Consider the following 23,766-nt stretch of genomic DNA (forward strand, 5'->3'; position numbering starts at 1 on the left):
AGTTGAACTGAACTTGAACCCAGGTCTTTTGTTTCCTCTAAGTCCTACTTTTTCTGGAATTAGCTTATGGGATGAATTAAAGGAAATAAAGCACGGAGGCAGAAAAACTTAATGAGCAACGGATAGGAAATTCCAAATATGGAACTCAAAAGATGTCAGTAGACTGGAAAAACTGAGGGGTGTTCACATAGAGACACGATTACAGAAGAATCTAAAAGACTTGGACCAGGTTGAAAGGGCAGGAGTAGTAGGGTGCCTACAAGATTGTAAGCGTAGCTCTTTAGGGGGGAGAGACACACCATAAAGCTTTGTGGAGCTGGTCATTAACCTCAGGGAGGCTGCTGCTCCAGCTATCTCAGAAGGTTCTGATAGAAACTATATGTTTGCTCCACAGCACTAGTATTTCTTGCTGTTTGCTGTGAGGCTCTAAAAGGATGAGAAGAGCTCCCAGCAGGCTACACTGCTGTAGGACTCAAGCAGATAAAGACAAGGACCGGGGATTAGGGAAAGACTATTACCCAGAATGTTTTTCAAGCTCTCTAAGGTAAATTAAACCAGTACTGGCTATACGTTGGACTGTATTACCTATAAAAACAGTCCACTGTCTGCAAGCTGTCTTGCTCCAAGACAAGTTTTAATACTTCCTAAGCTTTACCTTGGTGTTGGTTTTCAATTTACTAAGGACTTTGACCTAGATTATTTCATTCATTCCTCATTATTAATCAGGGAAGTGAACAAATGATGTTAGACCCATATTATAGATGACATAACCCCAAGGTAGTAACTGCCCAAAACTCAATCTTAAAAGTCAGTCCTTTTCAATTTTCCATATTGCCTTTACGCCGTCGGAGGTAGACCAAAATAATGGTATATGTCAATAGACAATGAAATAGTATGCAGTTTGTGGTTATCATAGTGATTACTATTAAACACACATTGAAATTCTTTGATAGGATGTTCCAAATACCAATTTTGACCTGAAATTTGCAAGGCAACTTTTGATCCTGCTTGACAGTATTTTTTGTCCTTTTGGATTCTGGATACCGATATAATGGCTTCTGAAGCCCATGCATTTCCATTTGTGGGACCAAGGTTAGATGGATCTTTTTTTTTTTTTTTTTTTTAAAGAGGGAGAGGGACAGGAGAGAGAACCTTAAACATCCTAAATACCCAGCATGGAGCCCGATGTGGGGTTCGATCTCCCGACCCTGAGATCATGACCTGAGCCAAAATCAAGAATCGGATGCCCAACTGACTCAGCCACCCAGGCGCCCTTTGGATAGATGGATCCTCTTAAAGACTAGGTTGACAGCTGAGCTGGTATGAAAGCTAGCCTTCTGAATTCAGTGTGCATATGAAAACATTTGCTTGGGCACGTAATATACCTGTGATTGAAGAACAAAATGAGATTGGAAATAGATTTCTCGATCCATTTGGTGAGTTGTCAGAATTGTGACTTATAAAAGCCCATACTCAAGTACTTGATCTCCTTTTAGTACTTTGCTCTTGCTTATCTGTGGGAAAACATGGGTCATAATCACTTTCATTTTTCTTGTTGGCATTTCTGTAAAACAACACAGCCCCCAAACACAACTGACCTGTTGTGTCCCTTGGGTACTTAATTTCACAAGATTGATGGACATTTGCAAAACTGGGGAGGAGAGCCTGGGTGGCTCAGTCAGTTGGGTGTCACACTCTTGATTTCAGCTCAGGTCTTGGTCTCAAGATCATGAGTTCAGGCCTCATGTTGGGCTCCACCCTGGGCATGGAGCCTACTTTAAAAAGGGAGAGAAAAAGAAAAAAAAAAATCTGAATACATATCTATATCAAGGGGACCAAAATCCTCTTGACTTTCTTGACAGAATAAAACAGGAGCTCACTATATTTCTGCCCTGGGGACTTGTGCTAGGATTTTGAAATTAGTGAAGCAGTCCATTGAAGAAACTTTAGGTCTATCTACCACTGAAATTTCCTAGGTTTAGAAGGCCTGAATGGACCTACTTTCGGGAGAATTCCATTTTTTAGTGAGTCACAACAGAGGAAGACCAGAGTCACCTTCCTAGAAACTTAGCAGGGTTATTGAGATGATAATAGCTGACATCTAAGAAGTATCATTTTTGTGCCAGGGATGCTCTACATACCTTATCTGATATAATTCACACATCGCTTTTATGAGGCAAGTACGTTACCATTTTACAGTAACATTTACAGTAGCATTTTACTGTTGAAAATCACCGTTGGCACTAATTGTGGTAGAAACGCATGCAAGTTCAGATTCTGCTCTTACCCACTACCCTATTGTGCTTTTGTGCTTAATTTTCAACATAAGATTTTTTCTCGAGATCTTGATTCTAAAGTTCTAATTTATAACCACAATGAACAAAATAGTCTTGATAAATTGAATCCCCTGGGCCTTTGTATGCTCGTCTCTTTTCTTGAGTTAGATGTTTCTTGCCTATGTAACATCTGCAGGATTCAGTTAGGACACATCGGTGGGCTGCAGTAGCCAGAGACAGCTTGATGAAAGAGGTGAGGTTTGTGCGGGAGGAAAGGGCTCAGATAGCCACAAGCATGGGTGGGATCAAAGATCTCGTGGACTAGGAAATGATGTTTGCATCGATGTGGAAGCAGTCAGTAAATCAGGGCACTTAAAGAGTAGTGGAGTCAGGAAAAGGCCTAACAGGAAATAGATTGAAAGCATAAATCTGGTCAGACTGAAGAGGGTCCTAAATGCAAGGCCATATATTTACTTTATGCTTAACTTTGAGAGCCACTTGAGGAAGGTGTAAATGAGAAACCAGAGACAGGGCAAACCATTTGGATCCAGAGTCTCAGGTGAAAGGGGCAGGACCAGGGAGATCTCATTGTAAATAGAGGATGTTAGAGGGTGAAAATAGCTTGGTGACTGGCTCTATGTAGTTGCCTACAGAGCAGGTAAGTCCATGAGATACCTGAGCCTGACTGACTGTGGACAAAGGGGAAGACAGGAGAGGGCTGGTTTGCTGAGGGGAAAGGCATACTGATGGGTTCTGGTTTTTGAGTATTGGGTTTGTGGTGATAATGTGACATTCCAATAGAGAAATCCAGCTTATAGTTGGAGATGTCGGTTGAATATGTAGCTGGCAGAGTCTGGGAATCCTACTTGTCAGCATAATGTTTGCCATTGGTGACTGGTATAGTCCCCAGGGGAGAGAGGACAGTAGAAGGAGCCAGGGGCAAAGCAGGAATTTAGAGGGTTCATGATGGGAAGGGCAGCAAATGAGAGAAGCTGAACAGTCAAATGGAGAGAAAGCCGAGAAAGCTAGGTTTCTCTCCACCATGGCACAGTCAACATCTGCGGCAGATGACTTCCCTTACGGGGTTGCCTTCTGCATTGTTAGATGTTAGCATCCCTTTAGCATCCCTCGCCTTTACTCACTCGCCTGCCACAGTTGTGATGACAGGAAATGGCTCCAGACCTTGCCAAATATCCCCTTAGGAACAAAACTGCCCCCAGGTGTGAACTGCTAGTCTAGGAGAATAAGGACTATGAAAAGAGATTGCTGAATTTGGCAGTTAGGAATATTGAGCAAGTGGAAGTCAGACTAGGAGAATTGAAGAGGGAGAAAGGAAAGGAAATGGTACATCAGGAGGTAAAAAGCAGTGTTCTGCAGCAGACACTTGAGTGCTAAACCTGCCAAGTTCTTGTGTGGTAGAGCCAGCGGTTGTACCTCACTCCCTTTTGAAAGGTGGTCTGAACTATTCTCTTGGGTCAACTCAATAATAGGCTTCTCTTGTTCAGGGGAAATAAGGTTATAGTATTTTTATTGAGATTAAATTAAAAGTACAAATTATTTCGCCCCATGTCTTCATGTATATAAATAGTTCATTACTATTCAAAATTAATAGACTGTCCTTTTTAAGCAGTTTAACAAAAAATTGAGCAGAAAGTTCCCTTCAGCTCCCTTTCCTCTGTTGTTCACATGTTGCATTAGTGTGAGACCTTTGTTTTACATGATGAGGCACTATTGATACATTATTATTATTATTATTTTAAAGATTTTATTCATGAGCGAGATTGAGAGGCGGGCAGAGACACACAGGCAGAGGGAGAAGCAGGCTCCATACAAGGACCCCAATGTGGGACTTTATCCTGGGTCTCCAGGATCACGCCCTGGCCCGAAGGCAGGCGCTAAACCGCAGAGCCACCCAGGGATCCCCTGATACGTTATTATTAATCAAAGTCCATAGTTTATGTTAGAGTTCACATACGCTCCTTGGAATTTGACAAAAGTATAAGGACATGTATCCACCACTACGTTGTCATAAAGAGCAGTTCACTGTCCAAAAATCCTCTGCACTTCACCTGTTCATCCCTCCCTGCTCCCACTCCCGCCCCCAATGCTCTAGAAGCCTACTGATCTTTTTATTGTTTGTATAGTTTTGACTTTTCCAGAATGTCATATAGTTGGAATCATACTGTATGTAGCCTTTTCAGATTGCTTCCTTTCGCTTAGCAACCTGCATTTGAGGTTCCTTCGTAACTTTGATAGCAAATTTCTTTGTAGTGCTGTGTAGTAGTCCATTGTCTGAATACACATCACAGCTTGCTGTCTGTTCACCCACTGAAGACCATTGTGGTGGCTTCCAAACATCAATGTGCAGGATTGGGTGGACGTAAGCTTTCAACTCCTTTATGTCAATATTGAAGACCATGATTACTAGGTTGTATAGTGTTGATATACAGCTGTGAAAGCAGCTGCCAAACTGTTTTTCCAAAATGACTATCATTTTACATACTCACCAGCAAAGAATGATAGTTCTTATTGTCGGTTTTTGATACTGTGTGTTTTTTGAGGGGTTTTGGCCATCCTAATAGGTGTGTGGTAGTAACTCATTTTAAGTTGCAATTCCCTAATGACAAATGATGTGGAGCATCTTTTCTTAAACGTATTTGCCATCTGTGTATCTTTTGGTGAGGTGTCTGTTCAGGTCCTTTGCCAATTTCTTAATCAAATTGTTTTCTTTACTTCATTACACCTAGAATTCACATTGAATTTTATTGAAGGGTAGTTAAGGGGACGCCTGGGTGGCTCAGTGGTTGAGCATCTGCCTTCGGCTCAGGGCGTGATCCCAGGATCCTGGGATAGAGTCCCACATCAGGCTCTCTGCATGGAGCCTGCTTCTCCCCCTGCCTATGTCTCTGCCTCTTTCTGTGTCTCATGAATAAATAAATAAAATCTTTAAAAAAAGAAAAAAGTGTAGTTGAAATACAGTATTTCAGGTGTACAAAATTATTAAATGTTGATTCTAGGGATCCCTGGGTGGCGCAGCGGTTTGGCGCCTGCCTTTGGCCCAGGGCGCGATCCTGGAGACCTGGGATCGAATCCCACATCGGGCTCCCGGTGCATGGAGCCTGCTTCTCCCTCTGCCTGTGTCTCTGCGCCTCTCTCTCTCTCTCTGTGACTATCATAAATAAATAAAAATTTAAAAAAAAAAAAATGTTGATTCTATTCCTTATGCTATACTTTTCATCCTCGTGACTTACTTATTTCATAATGGGAAGTTTGTACCTCTTAATCTCCTCACCTGTTTTACCCATCCCCCTACACCCCTACACCCCTCCCCTCTGGCACCCACCAGTTCTGTTAGTCTATTTCTGTTTCTTCATTTGTTTTTGTTTCTTAGATTACACATATAAGTAAAATAAATCATACAGTATTTGTCTTTCTGGCTTAATTTTGCTTAGCATAATCCCTCTAGTTCCATCCCATGTTGTTGTAAATGGCAAGATCTTATTTTTATGGCTGAGTAATGTAACATTGTGTCTCGATACCACATTTTCTTCATCCATTCATCTAGTGATTGACACTTAGATTGCTTTCATATCTTGGCTATTATAAACAATGTTGCAGTAAATATAGTGGTGCATATATTTTTTCAGATTAGTGTTTTTGTTTTCATTGGGTAAATAACCGGAAGTGGAATTACTGGATCATATAGTATTTCTATCTTTCTTTTTTTTTATTTTTAAGGAACCTCTTTACTGTCTTCTATAGTGGCTACACCAGTTTACATTCCCACCAACAGTGCATGAGGGTTTCCTCTTCTCCATATCCTTGTCTTTTTTTTTTTTTTTTTTTTTTTTAGATTTATTTATTCATGAGAGACGCGGGGGGGGGGTGGGGGAGGGCAGGGGGCAGAGACACAGGCAGAGGGAGAAGCAGGCTCCACACAGGGAGCCCGATGTGGGACTCAATCCTGGGACTCCAGGATCACACCCTGAGCTGAATGAAGGCAGACATTCAACCGCTGAGCCACACAGCCATCCCTATATCCTTGCTTATTTCTTTTGGAACTAGCCATTCTGACTCGTGTGAGGCGATATGTCACTATGGGTTTGATTTGCATTTCCCTGATGATGAGTGATGTTTGAGCATCTTTCCATAAATCTGTTGGCCATCTGTATATCTTTAGAAAAATATCTATTCAGATCCTCTTCCCGTTTTTGTTTTTGTTTTTTAAAGATTTTATTTATTCATGAGAGGACAGAGAGAGAGAGAGGCAGAGACATAGGCAGAGGGAGAAGCAGTGTCTCCGTGGGGAGCCCAGTGTAGGACTTGATCTCAGGACCCTGGGATCATGCCCTGAGCTGAAGACAGACACTCAACCACTGAGCCACCCAAGTGTCCCCTCTTTCCATTTTAAATCAGATTATTTGTGGTATTTTTTTATTTCTGTATATGGTGTTGAGTTGTAGAAGTTCCTTATCTTTTTGAGTATTAGCCCATTATTGGATATATGTAATTTGCAAATTCTTTCAGTACGTTGCCTTTTTATTTTGTTGATTTCTTTCACTGTGCAAAAGTTGAATTTGTTGTAGTCTCAAGTTTTTTACTTTTGTTTCCCTTGCCTGAGGAGGTAGACCCAGAAGAATATTAAGGCCAGTGTCCAAGAGAGATTACTGTTTGTTTTCTTCTAGGAGTTTATGGTTTCAGGTCTTAATTTAGGTCTTAAATCCATTTTGAGTTTATTTGGTATAAGAACGTGGTCTAGCTTCTTCTGCATGTTTTGCATGTTTCCCCAGCACCATTTATTGAAAAGACTATCTTTTTCCCATAATATTTTCCTGCCTCCTTTATCATTGATTGATCACATAAATGTGAGTTTACTTCTGGGCTATTTTATTGCATCGATCTGTATCTGTTTTTATGCCAGTACCATACTCTTTAGATTATTCTAGGATTGTGATATCTCCAGCTTTGTTGATTTTTTTTTTTTTCTCAACATTGCATTGGCTATTCCAGGTCTTCTGTAGTCTATATAAATTTTAGAATTCTTTGTTCTAATTCTTTGAAAAATTGCCTTGGTGTCTTGATAAGAATTGCATTGAATGCATTAGTTGCTTTGGGTAGTATGGACATTATGTTAATATTCTTCTAATCCATGGGTATCATATATCTATTTGTTTTGTCTTCAATTACTTTCATTAATATAATCTTTATAGAGTATAGGTCTTTGACCTTCTCTGTTAAACTTATTCCTAGGTATTCTTTTTGATGTAATTATAAATGGGATTTTTTTTCTTAATTTCTCTTGCTGCAGTTATTTGTGTATAGAAGCACTACAGATTTCTGTGTATATATATTATTTTATCCTGCAACTTTACTAAATTCATTTATTCTAAGACCTTTTTAGTGGAGCCTTTAAGGTTTTCTATATATAGCATCATGTCATCTGTAAATAGTAACTGTTTTCTTAGTGCATTTTAAGAGTTCTTTGTCTATTTGGGGTACAGGTCCTTTATCAGGTATATGTTTTGCAAATATTATCTCCTAGTCCACAGCTTATATATTTTTTTAAGATTTTATTTATTTATTAATGAGAGACACAGAGGCAGAGACACAGGCAGAGGGAGAAGCAGGCTCCATGCAGGGAGCCTGACATGGGACTTGATCCTGGGTCTCCAGGATCACGACTTGGGCCTGAAGGTGGCGCTAAACTGCTGAGCCACCCGGGCTGCTCCACAGCTTTTATTTTCATTCTTTTAATAGTTCTATTTGCAGAGCAGAAGTTCTTAAGTTCAGCTTAACCGTTTTTTCCTGTGATGGGCTGTGCTTCTGATGTTGAATCTGAGATGTCCCTTCTCTTTTAATGTTCATTTCTCCTTTTTTAAAAAGGCATGTACCTTATAAATCTAATCTGATAATCTTTACTTTAGTAGGTTACTTTAATGTTTTGCATTCAGTGTTAATACTGATATATTTGTAATTTTCTATTATGTGTTCCTGTTTCCATGTTTTTCTTTGCCTCCTTTTTCTCACCTCTGTCTGATTCATCAGGTTTGCTTTATCTTTCTTCTAGTAAAAAGTATAGTCCATCTCTAATCTGGAATGTATAGTCAGTTGGGGAGGGGGATCCCTGGGTGGCTTGGCGGTTTGGCGCCTGCCTTTGGCCCAGGGCGTGATCCTGGAGTCCCGGGATCGAGTCCTGCGTCGGGCTCTCGGCGTGGAGCCTGCTTCTCCCTCCTCCTGTGTCTCTGCCTTTCTCTCTCTTTCTCTCTCTCATAAATAAATGAATAAATAAATCTTTAAAAAACTAAATAAAGTCAGTTGAGGTTTTCCTCTTCTTAAACTGCTAGGAAAATGGAACTCCCATTCTGTTTGCCCTCTCTCATGTTGTTCTCCAGAATTGTTCCAATATTATATTGAAGCCTTGGAAGTGAATCATTCTTGTTAAGAGTTACCCACAGGTTTACTAATTTCTTTGCTTGCTTTTCTTCCTGGCATTCCTTTCAAGTAAATCAACGCTTACTAAATGCATGTGAGACCCCTTTATTTTTCATTCTTCTATTGATTTGCTTTCTCTCTTCTATTATTTTTTTTTTTTTTTTTAGCAGCAGCTCATGTGTTATTTTGATTACATTTTTCAGTCTGAGGTCTTGTAAAATATAGTATGCTTCGTGATTTAGAACTTAGAGCAGAGTCAGGTTGCAGGCTTCACATTCTTCGCCACTTACTACCTATGAAACGACAGGCAAATTACAAATTACTTCACTTTTTCTCATCAGTTAAATTAGGATAATGATATAGGTACAGAATCTAATAGTTCAGAATGAGAATTAACAGAATAAAGGGATTAAACTGGTATGTGTAGGTGCTGTGTATAAACTGCTCTTGTCACATATGCATTTTTCATTTCACACTCATCGTTTTAAACATATTTAATTTCACATTACCATCTAATCAATATACATTACCAGTCTGATCCTATTTTCTGTTGACTTTTGCTCATGATGGATTGGGATTATTTTCCTATTGCTTTGAAATTTGGGATAAGTGTCTCTTCATTGAAGCTTTAACTGTAAGAATCTTCTTTCCTTTGAGTGGAAATCTGTATCTCCAGATTTTGTTTCTGACAGTCTCTTCAAGAGCCTAGGACCAGTGTCTGTGGATGTCTTGACATGGGGTATGACCTAAAACTGGCACTTTGGTATTTAGAGATCCGAAAGAAGTGACCAGAGAGATTGAAAGTAGAAAACCAAAGTTTAACAGAAATCAAGGGAAAATATCTCATTTTTAAAGGAGGAATCTGGGTGAGTTATGAGAGTTATATGCTGCTAAGAGATCAAATAAGGTCAAAAAGTTTCCATTGGATTTGATAATGTGGAGGATTTCTGTGCCTTTGAGTGATTGCAGTATAACACTATGGGGAGAAGCCTTATGAAATGATACAACAGATTGAAGACTAAATGAGATTTTTTTTTTGTAATATAGCTGGTACAATAAGAAAAGAAATTGAAGGCATAAAGATCATGAAGAACTATCTGTACTTACAGGTGACATTGTAAATAATAAAGTTCTATTAAAAATGCTATAAAAAAAAATGCTATCAAAAGCATCAAATAGCTAGAAATAAATTTGACCAAACTTGTGTAAGACATCTACACTGAAAACTCTACATAAAACACTGCTGAAAGAAATTAAATACATGGAGATGTATATAACATGTTCATGGATTAGAAGATTCAGTATTGACATCAGTTGCTCCCTACTTCCTTGATTTCACTATAATCCTGATCAAAATCCCAACAGAGTTTTGTTGTAAAAAATCAACAAGCGGATTCTAAAATTTATTTGAAAATGCAAGGTATTTAGAAGGCAAGACAACTTTAGAGAAGAACAGGCTGATTGCAAAATTTACATGTATATATACAAAGGATCTAAAATAACCAAGATGGTCTTAAAGAAATGTACTTACAGTACCTGATTTGAAGACTTGGCATAAAACAAGAATAAGACTGTGGTATAGTATAAGAATATAGATATTCTGGGATCCCTGGATGGCGCAGCGGTTTAGCGCCTGCCTTTGGCCCAAGGCGCGATCCTGGAGACCCGGGATCGAATCCCATGTCGGGCTCCCTGCATGGAGCCTGCTTCTCCCTCTGCCGGTGTCTCTGCCCCTCTCTCTCTCTCTCTCTCTGTGACTATCATAAAAAAAATAAAAATAAAAAAGAATATAGATATTCTAATCAATGGAATAGAGTCCAGAAATAGATGTAATCAAAGACTTTTGACAAAGGCACCAGGCAGGAGGAGGACGTTCTTCTCAGTAAATAGTGGTTAAAGCAGTTGAAAATCCATACAGAATAAACAAACCTTGGCCTATCTTAGGCCATAAACAAAATTAATCTCAGATGATAGACCTAAGTAAGAAAGCTAAAACTATGAAGTGAAAACTGAAGAATATTCTCATGACATTGGAGTCAGAAAAAGTTTAGTAGATGGCACAAAAATGCACTTGGCCATAAAAAAAATGTATTTTTGGAATTCAAAAATATTTTAGAAATTCAGTTCATCAGAAGACACCATTTGGGGATGGCTAAGGAAGGCCTTTCTAAACAAGACCTCAAACTCAGAAGATGGTAAAGGAAAAAAATTGCAACTTGGATAAATTGTCTCCTCTTCCCAAAAAAGAAAGAAAGCAAGAAAGACCTGAAATATAAAGGTTCTCATTAGCACTTCAACAAACTGGGAGAACATTTGCTGCATAATTACAATATATGAAAAGCCCCGTGAAGAGAAAAGAATGGCTCTTCAAAGATGTCCTAATTTCCAGAGCCCGTGAAGGTAGCAGATGGAATTATAATGTGGGAGATTATCTGAGAGTGCCCAGTATAATCACAAAGGCACTTACAAGTGGATGGAAGAAGTCCAGAGTGATGGAGATAGGAAAAGAACTCTGCTGACCTTGTTGGTCTTTGAAGACCAAGGTTGAGACACAAGGAATGCAGGTGTCCTCTAAAAACTGGAAAACGCAAGGAAATGAATTCTTCCTTAGAGCCTCCAGAGGAAATGCAATCTTGCCAACACCTTGATTTTAGTCCAGCAAGTCCCATTTTAGACTTCTGATCTCCAGAAGTTTAAGATAATAAATTCGTGCTGTTTTAAGCCACTAAATTTATGGCAAAGCAGCAATAGGAAACTATGCATACTGGTTATCAGTAAAAAAGACAAGTAACACAATTTTAAGATGGTTAACTCACAAAATTAAACCTAGATGTCCAATAAATACAGTTAAAAACACTGAACATGGGCAGTCCTGATGGCCCAGCGGTTTGGCGCCACCTTCGGCCCAGGTTGTGATCCTGGAGACCCGGGATCGAGTCCCACATCGGGCTCTCTGTATAGAGCCTGCTTCTCCCTCTGCCTGTGTCTCTGCCTCTCTCTCTCTGTGTCTCTCATGAATAAATAAAATCTTAAAAAAACTGAACACCACTAGGAATCAGAGAAATCAAATTTAAATGAGCTCTATTTGCCCATTAGGTTAGCAAAAATTTTCATAGACATTATCCATCCAGTGTTCTCAGGGATCCAAGAGTCTCTTATACGTTGTTGGTGAGGGTCTAAATAGGACAGATGTTTTAGAGGGAAAATCCATCAAAATTTAAAAATTATTTCCTAAAGAAAAAAATTTGTGTATACCTATATCCAACTTAAATCTTTCACAGTATCCTTCCATATCATTTGTGAAACTTTTTCTCAATGCATAAAGAAACAGTCCAAGGGCAGTACGAGAAAACCAGCAAATGCAAATCAAAAGATAACTGCATGTGTGTGGTGGGGGGTGGATGGGGAGGAGGGAGGGGGAGACAGACAGGCAGCCGGATTTTAGGATGGAGTGACAGAAACATTAGTGAGAGTTAATCATTTTCCCTCCTCGCCACACAGCTGCTCTGTCTACATCTTCTCTCACATCTACTGCCAACATTCTGTTTATTGCATCTGTCTGTGAAAGTATCCAGACCCCCCGCCCCCGGTCCTCTAAGAGATGTGGCTAAAAGCTCAATCTGTTGGCCATGTCTGCACTTTGTGTCGCTGCTGCTTAGATTAAGTACTCATTATGGAAGAAATGTTTTCAGTGGACACATGTTCCCATAACAGTCATCCTTGTGGTTTTTGTATACCTTCTAACAAAGTCTCGAAGCTCACACTGTGGTGCATTTTGTAATGTATGTAATTGTCAAGTCACTGTTGTAGTCAAAATACATGTCAATTATACTTCAAGTAAAAATGTATATAAATAAAAATTTTTTAAGTCTTAAAAGTAAACTGAATGAGCAGCTCAAACAGGTGCTCAGCCCAGGGTTGGAGGTGGTAGATGATGTTATTGCTTATTACCAGACTTCAAACTTTTAAAGATGCATGAAGCCAGATTGGCCCAGTGGTCCTCTTCGTTGCCCCCTTCTCCTTTCTTGCATGGCTGATTTCCCAGCATGTTACCATGAACGTTGAGATAAACACTACTCAGCAGTGAGCTCCCAGTGAAAATAATGGATTTAATCTTTCTGGTTGGAAAATGTAGGTGGAGGGCAGCTCTCTAGTTAGGATGTTGGATGTAGATGTCACTAGTCACTGTAGACTGTTGTCCAGAAAGGGATTATGGCCTCATTGGCCAAAGCTCCCTTATTTTAGGGACAAGAAACTAATGCCTAGGAAGAAGAGTGCCTTAGCATCTTGTTAGTGGGGAAGACAGAACAGAAATCCTCTCACCCAATTGGGGGTCCAGGGATCTTTTTTCAACATCTGCCTTCTCTGGATACCTTACTTAGATGGCATCCTTATGCTTTCCATGAGGAACTTTGTTACGTGTCATCAGTTTAAATTTACTCTTAACAGTGTCAGCTCTACAAATTGCCTAGCTCAGTAACTGACCATTAGTCTGCTTTGTGATGTGTCAGTATGCATGGGCTGAACTGTTTTTCCAGAATTCCCTTTCTTTCCATTTCCCTACATGTTTCTGGTAGGAGTGGGCCCCAGAGGAGTTTCTTGTTGGAGATTTGGAGGGCACATGTAAAGTAGCAGTTCTTTTTATTTATTTATTTTTAAAGATTTTTAATTTATTGGGGGGGGGGGGGGGGGCGGGGCAGAGACACAGGCAGAGGGAGAAGCAGGCTCCATGCAGGGAGCCCAACATGGGACTCGATCCCAGGTCCCCAGGATCACACCCCGGGCTGCAGGCAGCGCTAAACCGCTGTGCCACTGGGGCTGCCCAGCAGTTCTTTTTATAACCTACATATTGTCATATTGAGCCAGCTCAAGTCGTTGGCAAGAGGCAGCAGTGGAAATATAGAAGTGCAACGTCTGTACCCGTTCCAGGTTTCTGCTTCAGCTCCTCTAATCCCTGGACCTCACCTGACGTGTGTGTCTGCCCCCCAACGCAAACAGGCATGGTTTTAGTCTCTATTTATGGTTTTCGCTTGTTGCCCATGGTTCTAGCTTGTGACTCTAGACTGTAGAGGCATCTTTCCTGGTTTCTGCTGTCCCTGTAGACTTCAAACTCCAGCTTCAGGGCACAGATGGCCCTTAAAGACTGCTTTATAAGCTCCTGCAATTATATAAGTTAAATTCCTCTGAGTACATACTCTATATGATACACATCCTCTCATCCTCCTTCTTTGATTGAACTATGGCTGCCCTATACCTGTTTCTGAGAAGCCTCTGCTTTATTCACTTACTTAGCAGTTTGGACAGAATTTCTGTTGGACAGTATAACTTTGGACATCTGGGATCCCACCGTCTGGAATTCTCCAATTTTCAGAATCCTTTAATGCCTCTAAAGAATAGAAAATACGTTAAAAACCCCAATCTTCTTTGATGAAGCATCATTTGATACCCAGTAACAACAGACCTGAGCACTGGAAGGGGAGAGAGCAGCCCCATCCAGCAGGAGACCGAAGAAAACTGAAAGAACAAGGATAGAGAACACGGTAGAAGTGAACCTAACTAATGGCAGTGGCCTCAGCTGGAAGCCAAGACTGGCAGTAGACCTAGATTCTGAATGGAAGAGAAAAGCTAGAATTCCTTTGGAGTTTTGGGAGCAAAAGAGCTGGTCATTAGCAGCCATGTGGTGTCACTGTACCTCACAAGACACTGGGTTTCTGGTAGACACTTGTAGGTGCCTGTCTATACCACACAGGCAGGGTTGGAATTTGGGGGAAATACCCCTTGTCTTGGCTGCAGGCAGGGTTGGAATTTGGGGAAAATACCCCTGTCTTGGCTGCCCTGGGTACCAGTGATCCAAAGTGTATTCAGATATGAAAAAATCCATAAAGATGTTCTTTCAAGGAATACCGACTTACAACCTAGAGAGCTTACTAGTGACTTTGAGTATAATTATTCAAGATGCAGTTTAGGTTCCAGATACTTGGAATTCTGTTAGAAGCTAAATACAAAGGAAGGATTGGAGGAAACCATCTGAAAAAGGTGTCTTGGTGGTCTCTCACGGTCTTTACCTTGGAATGAGCCCTCAGATCTTGGAATGTTGAAGTACGACTAGTCAGTGAAGAATGAAAGCAAGCTTTCCAGAAAGTACCTCTGGCCTGTGATGGTTACAGTTAGATAGTACATGTCAAAAGAGCATTCAGGCAATAATTTAGAAAGTGGGGGAAATATTCAAAGAGAGATTGCTTCTACCTTACACTCACTAGTTGGTTGTGCCATTGGACCTATGGTTTTGCCCAGGAGGTCACCATATTTTGTTAATGGCTGAAAGACCTGAAAGTAACCTCTCATCTTGGACTTCGAAAGAAAACAATTTTCCTAGAGTCACAGTACCACTATATTGTCAACTTCCCACTTGCTCTACATTTTCTGTCTTTGTGATCCATCACAGATGATGATCTTCAGGATTATGGCCCTTGAGCATCAAAGTAGAGTTTCTTGTTCTCCGCATGGTCCATTAAAGAAGGCACAGTTGTGTTTAAGTTAGTTTAATTGTTTTAGCAGTTGTTCAGCTCTGATTTCCATAGTCCTTGTCTGTTTCCATAGGACCCTGAACAGAAATCATACTTTTCACCTTACTTGGTTATTGCTTATCCTTGATTCTGTGATTCTTGTGATGTCAGTTCAGCACTTGCTGCAGGAGAATACTTGATGCCCCAGTGCATGAATTTTGGTAGAGTTCCCGTTGTCCTTGAAGTTGGGCTGTAAGGGTCTGAATAGTTGAGAATATTCTCTATTCTGAAAACAAAATAGAGGGCAGCCCCAGTGGCTCAGCGGTTTTGGCACAGGGCATGATCCTGGAGACCCAGGATCGAGTCCCACATCGGGCTGCCTGCATGGAGCCTGCTTCTCCCTCTGCCTGTGTCTCTGCCTCTCTCTCTCTCTCTCTCACTCACTCATGAATAAATAAATGAAATCTCTAAAAAATAAATAAATAATAAAAACAAAATAGAATTTGGATGGGTCTCATTGGCAAAAAAAAAAAAAAAAAATCATGGTGGGTGTGTGTTAATTAACTGGTGGGTGAGGGTTCTTGGCCTGGTTTGATGCAGGAGAGCATGTTTCTAGAGCTGATGCCTCAAAGCTTATGTCTGTTCGATAGCATCTGGGTTCCTCCCATCTGGTCTATTCCAAGGCTTTTTTCTTCTGCGTACCCGCAACTCTGCCCATAGAAAACATGACTTTGAACACTCCCATTTCTTTCTGGATACAAATGCCAGTCTACTACCCTCAGCTGTTTTCTTTAGATTGAAGGTAGAAATTATCACTTTCTGGCCCACAACCAAAGGAAGAAAAAAGGAATGTGAAGTTTAAGATACTATCTAAGATCATATTAACAAAGTTTTTTCTAAAAACTACTTTGGTATATAACAAAGACTTTCTGGCTATACCAGAGTCCTGGAAAGAAAAAGAACTTTAGACAGAAAAATAAATCTAAGGATAATTATTTGAATAGCTATCCTCGGGGAAAACACAGATAAGGGCAAATCTTCCCCAAATTAACAATTAGATAAATCCTCAGGATTATAGCACAGTAGGATTTCTAAAAATACACAACTCTGCTAAAAACTGAATGAATGTGATTGCAGCTTATCTGTGGTTTTGACCAATGCCCTTGCAGCTGTGAAAGTTTGACCTGCACTGAAATGTCTCACTGAGCCAGCCCTCTCTGTGTCCTTTTCCCTGCAGCGCAAATCTGTCCAAGGCCGCCTGGGGAGCATTAGAGAAGAATGGTGCCCAGTTGATGATCCGTTCCTATGAGCTTGGGGTCCTTTTCCTGCCATCAGCATTTGTAAGTTCACATTTGAAACTGCCTGAGTGGTCACACATGAAACAAGTTGGGTTTTCATGTTCTCTTCCTTCGATCATTATGACCTGCCTAAGGCCAGGAGGTAGCAGGACCAGGGTTCTAATCTAGAGCCTGTGCTCTCAACTGCTGGCCTGTGCCAACAAATATATTTAGCACTCGCTATTCTGGTGCAGTGAGATTGCTGCTCTCAGGGAGCGTACCTGATGACAGATTGAAGATAATTGCTTTGGGAAAAGTTAATCACATGTTTCACAGTATTTAAATATTGTTAAGATTCATTACAAGATGGTAGTGACAGGTCACCGAAGGGATGACTCAACCAAGAGCAAGATGTTCCTTTGGAGGAGGTCTTTGGAAGCTAGAAGATTTGAGGGGGTGGTAGGGTGGGGAGAAAGATGCCTAGGGTTTAGGGTAGGAGGAGAGGAGTGGGAAGGGCATCCCATGTTGGAAGTCGCATGAGCACGTGTCAGGCAAGGAAACTCACAACATCTCGAGAAGGAGTCCAGGGGGTCACAGAGGGCCTGTGTGATCAGACTCGCTGGTAAGCCCCCTAGAAACATACCATTTTGGAAGCTGTATCTCTCTCTTGGGGTGTCTAGCACAGCCAGCTTGTCTCCCCGCGTGGAACAGTTCTCCACTTGCAGCCAAAACCAGACAGTATGCCTGATTTTCATGTTGGGACTGGTTGTACAGGCCTTCTGATTTCTAAACACTAAAATAACTCTTGGGCCAGAGAGATGTCACACAGACCCAAGACCACTTACCTTGCCCCTCACATTCACTCACATATTCAGTGGAATGCAATCAGAACTGCCCACATGACAGGATGGCTAATGCTTTTTTCTTTTTTTCTTTTTCTTTTTTTTCTTTTTTTTTTTGGTAGTTGAGCTTATGATAAACACACACATGATGCAGCTCCATTGTAAACCACTTGGACTAGACCAGAACGCTTTTCTAAGGGAGTGTTGTGTACTTATTCTCAGGCTTAAATCCAGACCCATGTGACGTGTAGGCATAGTCTGAAGGGGCACCTGAGAGCCTCTCCCACCCACCTGTCATCTTCCCTACCTCCCTACCACACACCAGTGAAAAGTACTTTTCTCCCTCTTTCCTCCCTCTGTCAATCTTTATCCATCTTTTTCTTCTCCAACTCAGAGGGCTTTGCTACAGAACTGTCAAATAAACTTCTCCTTAGGGTAATATCATGAAATTCTAGCACTTTTCATTTTTTTCCTACAGAGTCAGTGGATCCTAACACTGCTTACAGCTGCTTCCCCCTCCATATCCTTGGAGACAGATGGTTCTCCCCTTCCCCCTTTTCTCTAGACAAGGATATGACTTCCCTAGGGTTCCACAGCTGAGTGGGCTCCAGACCTCAAACCACCATCTCTTACTGATTTCCCCCCTGTGATCTTTCAGCTTTATCACAGGGAAATAATAAATTTACAACGCTGGGATAATAATAGTAATTTGGTGTGACTGTAGTGACCATAGCTTTGAACTAAGGCCAGGATTATTTCCCAATAATAGCTTAAGTAATGGAATAAATTCCATGTCACTCTTGTTTGACTTTTGTCGTTTGCATATGCCAAATTCTAGACATTTCTAACGGTTCTGACTCCATTCCTCATCACAGAAATGGTAATAAAAAAAATCTATTGTGCTTTAGGTCCTCTAGACCCTGCTAAGCTAATTTTTACCTCTGATTCTATTTCTAACTGTACATTAGAGACAGCTAATAGAGGAAAAAAATAGGCATAATCGTTTAGAATCCCCAAATTAGACTCTTGTCTACTGTTGCAATAAGAAAGAGCCCCCACTATAGCACATTCTAGATAAGAGATTCAGTTATTTATAAAGATTGTCAGGCAAGAATATTAACTCCTCCTCCACTATGCTGATAGATTCAAGAGTGAGGCCCCAAGTACAGTGACCAAAAAAGACAGTGTTTATCCAGCAATCTGGGTTCCTTGGCATGTCTTAAGGTGCAGATCCTAGAACAGTGCTTTAAAGCAGGCTTCCTCCATAACACTAGTGAGAACCCAAAACTGTCACTGGTTTATGGTCAGTCTTTTTTTGGGTGGGTTGCCTGTGTCCTTCACTAAACCATGCATTATTTGGGCAGGGTGCCAAAATGAGGTGTGCAGACAAGACACAGAAGTATTTGACATTGGGGCACCTAGGGGTTTCAGTCTGTTGAGCGTCCGGCTCTTGGTTTGGACTCAGGTCATGATCTCAGAGTCATGGGATTGAGCCCTGTGTCGGGCTCCACATTAGACGGGGAGCCAGCTTGGAATTCTTTCTTCCTCTCCCTCTTTCAAATAAATAAATCTTAAAAAAAAAAAAAAAAAAAAAAAAGCATTTGACCCTCCCAGGAAGCCTACGAGTCACATTGAGCAAGGTCATTTTAAAAAGGCACTTTCTGGGACACCTGGGTGGCCCAGGGTGTGATCCCTGGGTCCTGGGATTGGGTCCTACATCGGGCTCCCTGCATGGAGCCTGCTTCCCCCTCTGCTTATGTTTCTGCCTCTCTGTGTATCTCATGAATAAATAAATAAAATCTTACATACATACGTACGTACATACACAGGCACTTTCTTTGAGAGATGTCCAGGTGCAGCCTAGGTGCCAAGATCTCTGAGACAAGTAATTAGCCTCAGTAAGCAGAACCCAAAGGGCTGAAAGTAGGTGTTCAGGTCCTTTTCGTTGCTCTCAACAGAAACAAACTTGAGCTTCTGTAAGTCCACAAAAGGAGGGTAGTTTTTGAAGAGATGCTGAAAGGCCTGTCATGGCATCAGTGGCACAGCAGAGCCTTGAGGATTGGTGTAGGGCCAGCCCTGGGAACCTCAGCAGCATACCACCTGTCTGGGTAGCTCCCACTGGTGACACCTCTGCAGTGGCTTGTGCACTCATTTGGCAGCCATTCCACATTTAAGGACTGCCTGAGGTTAGTTCTGTTTTTCATGCTTCTGTCCTGCCCTGACCCTGTCCCGTAACAGCAGGCCTGTGTCCCAGAGAAGGGCAGATTGTTGTGAGCTAGGAAGCCACCCTACTGCAAGAGGGTATCACCCATAAGTGAGTTGTGTGTTTTATCAGTTTGCATTAAACCATGTCAGGGAATTTTGCAACAGAAGAGACTTTGTCCTTAAGCTACTGTGTCACTTACCGGTATATGAAGCTTCTGAATGACCAATAGACCTTTGCTTGGTCTTCACAGAAGAATTACATTAACAATTACACTAACATTTATGGTTTTGACTCTGAGGGCAACCCAAAGATCTTTGCCATGAGGTGATTTGTCAGTTTGCTGAGGTAACTTGAATGCAGGATGAGACATTTAGCTTGTGAAGGAGAGACTGTACAGCACAACTCCACGGCTGCCCTCCTCAGAGTATATCCCAGGCTCATAACTGAACATTCCGGCCTATCTGGAGTGACCTTGCAGTCCCTCTGTTCAGCTCCACCAGCTCTCCATGCCTCCAGCTCAGGAGCCCTGAGGATAGGAGGAGGAACGAGATGGAGTCTTCCTTCTCATGAAGTTCACAGATAAGTTCAGGAAAACAGATGATAGTATGTGATGAGAACTGTGGCGTGGAGGGTTCACAACATATGGACTCTGAGGAAAGGAGCATGCAATCTGCCGGGGGGCCCTGCGGAAGGCTTCAGTAAGGAGAGACGTTTGACCTGGGTCTTGAAAAATGAGTTATGAGCTTAACCCATCGTCAAGGGAGAAGAGGCTTCCAGACAGAGAGAACAGGGCAGGTTCTATTTGAGGAACAGCAGGCCATTCCATGTGCCTGGGAAGGGGCTGTGATGTGGCTTTTTGGGGTTTTTTGTTTGTTTTTAAGATTTTTTTTTTTAATTTATTTATGAGAGACAGAGGGAGAAGCAGGCTAGGCTCCCTGTGGGGAGTCCCATGCAGGATTCTATCCCAACACCCCAGGATCATGACCTGAGCCACCAAGGTGCCCCTAGGCCATAGGCTTTGAGGTTGGATGCCTGTTTTGAAGGAGACTGGCAAGCAAGACCCACCAGAATTGTACTTTGTCCCAAGAGGAATATAGAAAGCTACCAGTTTTTTAAGCAGGATTAGTGATGTAATCGGGCCATTTTTCAGAGAATTTGAAGCTTATAAGATACTTATCCAATTATGAGTATAATTTAAGTTATATTATTCAAAAGGTACCTGAGGATAAAGGCCTTGTAAATCTTATCAAATCATCTTCATCACCTAAGCCATACTATTATAAAAATTTGATTACTGATTCCTATTACCTTCACCCTACCATCCAAGCTCAAAGTGTATAAAGTCACCTCTGATTCCTCTTTTCTACCCAAGCTTTGGTGCTTAATGCTGCTTAATAACTTCCTTAATGCTGCTTGATAATCAGTCACTTCTGGTCATTCTTGCTGCCACTGTATCCATGGCATGTCAGCTCCTGCTACAGTACCCTCCCACCATGCTTCCCAAGGCAGCTTCCAAGCTCCTCTCCATACCTAGCTGCCAGAGTGTCTGTTAAACCACACATCAGGTCATGTCACCCATCTTCAAATCTTGTTAGGTAGAAGCCAGACTCCTTAACATGGCTGACTTTTCTCTTCATCCCCTGACTCCTCTCCTGATTACTTGGGCCTGACCACTTCTCTCTCTTTCCTGGCCCTTCATGTTCCAGCTCATTATGAATCGAGCCCATCTGTATTCTCCAGAGAAAAAAAACCAATAGGATCTACAGGTACGTGTAGAAAGAGATTTATTGTGAGGCATTAGCTCACATGATTTTGGGGCTAGGAAGTCTCAGCCTCTGCTATCTGCTAGCTAGAGACCCAGGAGAGCTGGTGGTGTAGTTGCACCAGCTGTAGAGTCTAAAGGTCTGAGGATCAGGAGAGTTGATGCTTTCAATGCCCATCTGAGTTTGGGAAAAGACCTGGGTCCCAGCCAACAAAGAGCAAATTCATCCTTCTTCACCCTTTTTGTTCTAGTGAGGACATCAACAGATCGGATGATACCTACCCATATTGAGGGGTTTGGGGCAATCTGTTTCAGTCTACTGACTCAAATGCTAGTGTCACCCAGAAACCCCCCCCCCCAAGACCCCAAGTGAGTAACGTTTAACTGGTCATCTGGTATCTGATGGCCCAGTCAAGTGGACACCTAATAACCATGTCATCATTCATCAGACTTAACCTACATCAGGAACAGCACCCCTACACCCCCAAACCCACCTGCCTTCCCTGTCTCCACTCTAGATTGCTCCTCCTTTGCATCCCACAGCTTTCTAGAAACTGGGCTTAGCACATAGCCCTTGTATTATTGTTTCCTTGTGTGTGTCCTTGACTATAAGCTGCTTTCTCCCAGGGCTTGGCACATCTGTTAGTTGATGTTGCTTCCTTTCAGTTCCTAGAGTACACTGTACTGTGAGGAGAGCAAATGTGGACAACAGTGGCTGTGGACACCATGTGGATTTAGCCAGTGGACGTTGTGTGCAGTAGGTGTTCAAATATGTTTGTAAGCAATTTGCAATCTAGAGTGGCTCACCTATCTTGTTGAAGGTAAAGCACACGTGCACACCCTTAGGAGTCTGTTGCGGTACTTGGAAATGCCAATCCCTATACCTTTAGTAGATGTTCTTGAAGTTTCTGTATAGTTAGTCTCAAAGGGTTACTGATGAAAACTTGGTTTGTTATCAGATGAGGCCTTGCCTTCATTACTTCAGTACTAGTAAGACTTGCTTTTTAATATTTTCAGTTACAAGTTTACCAAATAGACTTACTTAATACCCTGTTCTATAATCACTTCTTTAACTGGACATCGTCCAAAATCCGGTTTCTTTAGATCAGCCCACCTTTGTGCTTCTTAGCAGAGCTCCAAATCCAAAACACCCACGCTTTCTGAGTTATCAGTAACGGGAGTTGCCACTTTCGTCCTTCCCCTGGAGGCCATCCTGATCCTTGTGTTCTGGAACACTGACTTGAGGTTGGCAGTGCAAGCAGTCCAATTTTGTGCCCAGAATCAAGAGTCTCAGACACTGCTGATGCAGTCACCTAGAGGGCCCCTCAGCTCCGCACTTTGCCACAGCCATAATAATGACCTGTGACTCAGAAACCAATGGTTGCATGGAAGGACATTCTCTATGTGGTAAAAATAAGGGATGCGGAGCCACCATCTTTCATTCATGGTATGGAAGCTAAGTCTCTGGTAACCAGTGATTGATTTGTTCTCATTTTTTCTGCTTTTAAATGAATGAATCAGTAAACCTAACATTTCAAGATGAAACTAACTGGCTTTAGAGCCATAGGGTCAATAGCTTTCCCTTTGGGAACACTTTCAGGAGCTTTGGGGATTGATGTCAAGGGTACATTTGATTGTGTACATAGTGCTTAGCTATTGTTCCACAGTAGATGCTTAAAAGACCATTCTTTTGAGGTCTAATACCAATTTATCAAGTATATAAATTTTGTTGGGTTTATGCCTTTAAGTGTATTTAACTTTTAGATTAGACTCTAACTCATTTAGGTTCAAAAAGTTTTGAATATAGGAAAAATCCAACAATTTCAAAGATGGGTGGCTGTATTCCAAATCCTAAGGCATCTGTCAGTGTTTCAGGGAGATAGAAGTTTTCTATTTGAACTTCATGCATTTTGGTGTTTATGGAGCACATACTTTGTTAGGCACTTAGTCCTAGACTCAAGCCTGCCTGGTACTTTGGGGGCCACAACGCCTCCTACCTCTGGGAATTAATGCACATGACCATCTAAGAATCCTGGATCAATGGCCAAAACCCTTTCCTCCAGACAAAGGTAGTCTGAGCTTTCCTGCACTTACCTTAGCGCTGAGGGACACCTCAGCCCCTTCTGAGCCCTAGATGCGTCTGCCTCCAAGATGGCAGCTTCCCTTTTCTTTCATCAGAATCAGAAATGCTTCAGTTGAATCCACAAGAACTGTATCAAGTCTCTCTTCTCCGTTGCGGTTAAGCTATTTTATATACCACAAGTATTTGCTTTCTTATTGTCCCTGTGGCTCCAGCTGGAAAAACTGATGAAATTCACAGGAGCTGCCACCTTGAACCTCCCCTCCCCACACCATCCCTGACCATCTGCCATCTGTTGAGGGTACTCAAGGCTTCCCACGGGGCTGCAGGTGATCAGTACTATTTCAAATGGAGTTTTCTCCTAAGCTATCGTGTTCTCCCACTC

At 41.6% G+C, this 23,766-nt stretch overlaps 1 protein-coding gene across 10 annotated transcripts in view; it reads left to right on the forward strand.

Moving 5' to 3' along the window:
* The window catches only part of TDP1 (tyrosyl-DNA phosphodiesterase 1), an 84,894-nt gene that overhangs the window by 44,541 nt on the left and 16,587 nt on the right, over positions 1-23,766 (forward strand). For all 10 annotated transcript variants that reach the window (XM_038545541.1, XM_038545535.1, XM_038545543.1 and 7 more), the window contains one exon: positions 16,452-16,554. In XM_038545541.1, the coding sequence (XP_038401469.1) occupies positions 16,452-16,554 (103 nt within the window). Of the gene's footprint in view, positions 1-16,451; positions 16,555-23,766 lie in introns of those variants that run through there.

This window comes from Canis lupus, chromosome 8, assembly GCF_011100685.1.
Source record: "Canis lupus familiaris isolate Mischka breed German Shepherd chromosome 8, alternate assembly UU_Cfam_GSD_1.0, whole genome shotgun sequence".
In the NCBI taxonomy this organism is placed as follows: domain Eukaryota; kingdom Metazoa; phylum Chordata; class Mammalia; order Carnivora; family Canidae; genus Canis; species Canis lupus.